Consider the following 7,402-nt stretch of genomic DNA (forward strand, 5'->3'; position numbering starts at 1 on the left):
TGAATAAATATGAAATAAAAAAAAGAATCAAATCGCACCATCTCTGTAATAGGTAAATGCCTCTTTTTCTCCTGAAGTTGTCGGAATTACTCGTAATAAGATATTGGCTACAATAGGTATCCTACATCTGAACCGAATTCTTTCTGGTTAAAGAATCTCTTTCTAGTTGCTCTGGAACAATTAGGAGATTCTCTAGAAGAAATACGGGATTCTGCTTCTGACGGCAACATGCTTGGTCCCGCTTATGGGGATGTCGAGCCAAGAGCACCTTCATTCCTACATAAAATGGTGGATGTACAAATCCACAACGGATCCTGTCCTTCAAGTCGCACGTTGCTTTCTATACAAGAGCGGGCGGCGCATTGTATGAACCAGCGTGCGGACCGTGTGAATTGTTCACAGAACTGTCAAGATTAACCTTGACTGCAAAGACCCATTTGCATCCCAGGACTTTCTTTCCCTTGGGTAAATTCACCAAATCTCAAGTGTGATTTTCATCCAAGGCATGTATCTCCTCAAGCATTGCATCACGCCACCCAGGATGACTCAAAGCCTCCTTCACTGTTTCGGGTACAAAGATGGAGTCTAGAAAAGCAATCAAAGAACTAGACACATCGGATAAATGGTCATAGAAAACATAATTTGCAATGGGATATGTGGATTTGCAAGTACGTATACCTTTGCGAAGAGCAATAGGAAGTTCAAGGTTTTCTGGAAGATCATCTAGAGGAGGATCTGATGACGAAGAAACTGATGCAGGATATGTATTACTACTAGTTTCTTGCCTCCTAGAGTAAACTTGAATAATTGGTAGTCTTGCTAGTGCAGATGGAGCAGGTTCTAGCACAGATGGATCAGGTACTGAAGGCACAATAGTCAATTGGTGCTCAATAAAAGAATCATGAGATAGAGGAACAACATCATCTGATTGTTTTGTCAAACCACGAGTAACTTGATAGACTAACCACTCATCTTCGTCTTCCTGACTTGTAGGAACGGGAGGTGCATAGAAGAATGTTGTTGTCTCTAAATATACCACATAATTTGACATCAAATATTTGTTAAGGTCAGTAGAATAACATTGATACGCCTTCTAAATGAGAGAATATCCTAGGAAAACACACTTAATGCTTTGGGGTCCAACTTGGAAACAAATGGTCGAACATCTCGAATATAACATTTGCTTCCAAACACCTTAGCCTCGATCGAAAATAGTGACTTGTTTGGAAAAAGAACACTATAAGGTACATTACTAACAAGCACATTCAATGGCATACGATTAAGCAGAAAACAAGTTGTAGAGACCATATCAGCCCAAAAATATTTAGGGACCTTCATTTGGGACATAAGTGACCGAGTTGTCTCAAGTAGATGCCTAATCTTCTCCTCGGCAACTCCATTTTGAGAAGGTGTATCAACACATACAGATTGATGGAGAATACCATGTTGTCTCATGTAGGATTAAAATATTTCTGACATATATTCTTTAGTGTTATCATTCCTTAGAGCATGCATCAAAGCATTGAATTGAGTTTTGACTTCAACACAGAAGGCACAAAAGTGAGTAAATACTTTAGAGTGTCTCTTCATAAAATAAATCCAAATTATTCGAGAGAAATCATCCACAAAAGTAAAAAAATACATATGCAAAATTTTGGAAATAACGGGACATGTTCCCCAAACAATAGAATGAACTAACTCAAAAGCTGACTTAGCCCGCTTATTAATTCTTAGACCTACCGATCTGCGATGGCGTCTTGCAAGTCTACATAACTCACAATCCAATGAAGAAACATTATGAAACTGGGGACATAACTTCTTCAACATAGGTAGAGAAGGATGTTCCAATCGATAATGTGCTTCAAATGGAGTCACGACACTGGAGTAGGCAACAAATCGAGGTCCATATTCATCAAGGATGTAGAGATCATCAGATAGATGTCCTTTACCAATAGTTTGCTTTGTCGTAAGATCTTGAAAGAGACAATGATCGAGAAAGAATAATGAGATATAACAATTGAGGTCTCTTGTAAGTTTACTAACAGAAATCAAGTTAAAAGCCAACTTTGGTAGACTTAACACGGATGACAGAGTAATATATGAGGTCAGTTTAACAGTTCTAGATCCCATAACTTTACAGGTTGTTCCATCAGCTACAGTTACAATAGATGGTGCTTTGTGCCATTGAAAGCTAGACAGGATATTACGATTACCTGTCATGCGATTAGTGGCACCATAATCAATCACCCATTTGTTTGAAGAGGAGATAAGACAAGTTTGTCCCAACTCAACAAGGGTGGTAACTGAAGCGGATTCCTTAAGTGATTCTTGATATTGAGAAAATTTTGCAAACTCATCCACCGAAACCAGAACATAATCATTATTATTGTTAAATCCTCTTTCTTGATTTTCAGTTATGTTCCCTATCGAGGAATAAACGAACTCACAACAACAGAATGAGAATATCAAAGATAATTTCACTAAATAGAACGCCAAACACTGATAAATACCAGTCGTGGAAAAAGGATGACCATACAAAGTTTTAAATCTAACTCAAATAAAACTTCATTAGAATACAATCAAATCAACAAATCAACAACCTGGGTCTATAAACTAGGCAGCCTCAACAATATTATAGACTCTAAACCGTTGATATCAACAAACAAATTGAGAAACAAAGAGCAATCAAAAACTGGAACGAAGTTACCGCGATCAGCCGTAGTTTATTAATCAACGAAACACCACAACTACGCCGGATATTGTTCTGTAATGTCAGAGCCAAGAGATTAGATGAAAATGATCTGCCGCGCGCCCACACTTGCTTCTGGATAGACTTGCTGGAAAATTCTCATGGGAGCATGATCTTTATGCACTTGGAATACGACCATTGTATTCTGGGTTTCTACAGATCAAAGGGAGGTGAATCTCCCTAGTTTGGACGTGAGTGTCACTTAGAAACTTGGTACAAATTCCGGCAACACTGTGAGCTAATTCCGGCTCTGATACCATGTATTCGGAATTGGAGAAAATAACTTGTATCTTATTCCAATAGGTAAGTGATGTATAAATACAATACAATAGGTGCTAACTAATGAAAGAAATAAAGAAGAAATCCTGTAAATCTGTCCTACAAATCTGCTATCTATATATGCCTATGCATATTACTAAGAAAGTAGCCTATATACATTACTAAGAAATAAGTCTTTTACATTCTCTAACAACATCAATACTTCCCTCAAACTGGAGAGTGGAAGATATCTAACACTTCCAACTTGGACAAAAGTGACTGATGTTTCACTGCTCCCAGTCCCTTAGTCATTAGTTAGCTAGCTGCATTTTTGTGGGAACATGCAGAGGTGTAATCAATCGATTTTTGAGTTTTCACTCACAAAATGAAAATATATATCTATATTTTTAGTCCTTTCATAAGATATAAGATTCACAACTATTTGCATTATATTGTTTCCTTGTTGTCACAATGTAAATGCACTGGTGTTTGCACTCTGTTCCCAAGTTCTTCTAATAGACCAACCATCCAGATGATCTCTGTTACTACAACTGCCATACTTCTATATTCTGCTTCCACTGAGCTTCTACCGATGGCCTGCCATTTCTTTGATTTCCAAGACACGAAGGAATCCCCCAACTTAATCACTTACCCTGTTACAAACCTTCTTGTATTAGGACATGATGCCCAGTTTGAGTCACAGAATCCAGTAAGTGTTTGGGTTTCTCCTGCCTCAACGGTATGCCTAAACTTGGTGCCCTTTTGATGTACTTGATAGCCTTTAGAGCTGCATCCATATGAGACTTCTTGCGATGTTACATAAACTCACTTATTCCTTGGACTGCAAAACTTATATCAGGTCTTGTGATGATTAGATAAAGTAGCTTCCTCAGTATCCTCTGATAAGTTTCGACCTCTTCTAGCTGTGCATCATCTATTTTTCCAACATGATTGCTATAATCTAATGTAGTTGGATTATGATTTAGTTCCATTGGTGTTGTAGTTGGTCTGCATTGAGTCATTCATACATTAGAAATCATTTATAATGCATATTTAATCTGGTTCAATAAAACACCTTCGTATGACCTCATGACTTCAATTCCAAAAAAATATCCAAGTTCTCAAAGGTCTTTCACCTTAAAGCAACTATGTAAGGTACCATTGGCTTCATCTATCAATAACTTAGAGCTTCCAGTTATTAAAAGGTCATCCACAGAGATAAGGACGGTCACAATGTCCTTTGCATGTCTCTTAGTAAAAAGAGAATAATCATGTACACTCTGTGCATAACCAGGTTCTAACATAGCAGTGGTAAGTTTAATGTTCTACTATCTTGACAACTGTTTCAAGCCATAGAGGGATTTCAAGAGCCTGCATACCTTGTACTCCCACTACCTTAGGAATCCCTGTGGTAAGTCCATGTACACCTCCTCTTCCAAGTCTCCCAGGAGGAAAGCATTGTTGATATCCACTTGAAATAGATGTCAACCTTTAGAGGCTTCCGCACTAATAATAGGGCGCACAATGACCATTTTTGTCATTGGGAATTTTTTTTATGGTAGTCCAATCCTTCCTGCTAAGAATAGCTTTTTGCAACAAGCTTTGCCTTAAACATGTCTACTTCACAATTAGCTTTATATTTGATCTTGTATATTCATTTTGAAGCCTTGATCTCTTGCTTCATTGCTTCATTGCTTCTATCCATTACTGATGCTTAGAAGCTTCCTTGAAAGTCTTGGGCTCAGTTAAAACTGGATCACAAATTACAAAAAGCTAAGGGAATCAGAGCAATCTCTACAATCTGGTGAACCAACTTTTACCAAAAGAAATGACAAAACGGTTTGCATAAGATTTGACCATTTCCATCTCAAAAAATACAATAAAACCATCTTCTTTTGCCAAATGATTCAACCCAAAGATACAACAGATACATACCTTGAACCTGGCGGAGAATTCTTCTAGAATATACAAAGCATCATGGAGGAACATGATTGGTGTCAATATTTTAACAAAGAAGGAAAAATAGTGTGGTGGTTCAAATGCCCCTTTACGGGACATTGCTCTTGGGATCTTGGTTGCAACTGCCAAGACTCTTTAGAAGACCCAAATGGAGAATATGATGAACACCATCTGCGTCATTGGGAAAGATTAGGCCTTAACAAGACCAAACCAAAATCCAAGAAAAAAGGCAAAACTACTGAAAAGCCATTTCGAGCCACCTGGACATAGGTGTTGGTAAGTAACATGAGATGATATAGGATATTTGCTTGTCCCATAAAAACCGATGGAAGTAACCTAATCCTTGAGCCATATGGGAGGTGCATGAGTCCTTTGTGGTATGAGAATGCACGGGAATATATATATATATATATATATATATATATATATATATATATATATATATATATTACTCCTACTATATATGAGACTAGATTATTTACATATAACTATCTAACATTCTCCCTCAAGACAGTGCATACAAATCATATATACCGAGTTTGTTACATATGTAACTAATACGAGGACTGGACATAGGTGTTGGTAAGTAACATGAGATGATATAAGGATATTTTCTTGTCCCAGAAGAACCGGTGGAAACATAATCCTTGAGCCATATGGGAGGTGCATGGGTCCTTTGTGGTATGAGAATGCACGAGAATGAACCCCATATATATATATATATATATATATATATATATATATATATATATGTTACTCCTACTACATATGAGACTAGATTATTTACAAATAACTATCTAACATTTCCCCTCAAGCCGGTGCATACAAATCATATATACCGAGCTTGTTACATATGTAACTAATACCAGGACCTGTGAGAGACTTGGTGAAAATATCTGCAAGCTAATCGTTCGACTTCACTACGAGTCATGCCAAACTCCTGGATAATTGTGCTGAACTTACCACACTAAAGGAGACTGCTCTACACCATAAAATGACCGGTGCAAGCAACATACAAGTCCACTAGACTCCCTCTAAGAAACAAAACTAGGTGATTACTGAAAAACATAATTTGACCGACAAGTCACCAAAAAAATTTGAAAATAGTGAGATATAGCCGAATTACACACTACAAAATAGGTTCTATAATTATGCCGGACAATAGAAACATTTTTGGAAATTACTGTTCACGTTAGAAAAAATAAAAGTTTTTAGAATTTGATGTAATTTATATGGGTAGACTCATAATCACTGGATGAGTAAGTTGTCCTGAAAATTTTTTGTCAAAAAGTGGCCGAAATGGTTCACGCACGCCGGAAAAGTTACTGTAGTTCGTCAAAACACTAGTTTTGGTGGCGCATGGAGGCACGTGTAGGACTTTCTGCTGGAGCGATTGACTGAAATTTTGTCACCTGACTTTTTCGAACAATATGGTAGTGTTGGTGTTCGCACAACATTTACCAATGAGGAAATAACGCAAATCAATATTGAGTCATCAACGGGAAAGACGCATTGTGGCTGACTTTTCTGATCCGATGAGACTGGAATTTTTGGGGTTTGGTAGCACAAGAGTTTCAAATATAATGATCGTACTGGTATATGCACAATAACATTGTGGCAATGATAAACCTTGGGAACAAGACAAAGTTGCCGAAAATTTGTACGGTAGCGAGATCTTTCTTTCCGGATGTCGCTGGAATGATGCACAATGATAATTTTCTCACTGAAGCTCTAATACCAAGTAAGAATTCACGGGAGAAAAATCTTTTTATTAATAATAAGACAGTGAAACCTATATATAATACATATTTTACTCCTACTACATATATTATTACTCCTACTGCATATAATCTATACATATTTACACATAACTATCTAACAGAATGGAACTAGGCTCACGAATGTGTGGTGCTATTGGCCCTGCACTGTTAGTGGTTCTGTGACGACCCGACCCGTTGTCTCATGTGTTACTGCTTCGTTTCTCCCATTTTATGCTTCTTTATGTTTCGTTATCGGTATGTGGTGTGTTAGAGTTGATTTAGATTGGTTTTGATAAGAAATGAGACACTTAGTCTCTTTAAGGAAGGCCTAAGTTGGAAAAGTCAATCGGACGTTGACTTAGGAGTTAGAAGGCTCGGATGTGATTTCCGGTGATTCGGTTAGCTTCGGGAAATGATTTGTGACTTAGGAGTGCGATCGGAATTGATTTTGGAGGTCCGGTGTAGAATTAGGCTTGAATTGGCGAAGTTAGTATTTTGGCGAATTCCGGTTGATAGGTGAGATTTTGATCCGAGGGTCGGAATGGAATTCCGAGAGTTGCTGTAGCTCCGTTAGCTGATTTTGGATATGTGTGTAAAATTTCAGGTCATTCGGACTGTCGTTTGGTCGGTTTTGATCGATGCGTAATCGGATTTTAAGAACTAGCTGATCATGTGA

At 37.6% G+C, this 7,402-nt stretch overlaps 1 protein-coding gene across 1 annotated transcript; it reads right to left on the minus strand.

Annotated features, from left to right (window-relative positions):
* Positions 1-481: 481 nt before the first annotated feature.
* LOC109213640 lies at positions 482-3,804 on the minus strand. Its single transcript, XM_019377458.1, has 3 exons — positions 3,672-3,804; positions 1,741-2,423; positions 482-1,024 (listed from the first exon to the last, which is right to left on the minus strand). Exons 1-3 carry the CDS (start codon positions 3,802-3,804, stop codon positions 482-484), a joined length of 1,359 nt encoding a protein of 452 aa, XP_019233003.1.
* Positions 3,805-7,402: the final 3,598 nt, after the last annotated feature.

This window comes from Nicotiana attenuata, unplaced genomic scaffold (assembly GCF_001879085.1).
Source record: "Nicotiana attenuata strain UT unplaced genomic scaffold, NIATTr2, whole genome shotgun sequence".
In the NCBI taxonomy this organism is placed as follows: Eukaryota; Viridiplantae; Streptophyta; class Magnoliopsida; order Solanales; family Solanaceae; genus Nicotiana; species Nicotiana attenuata.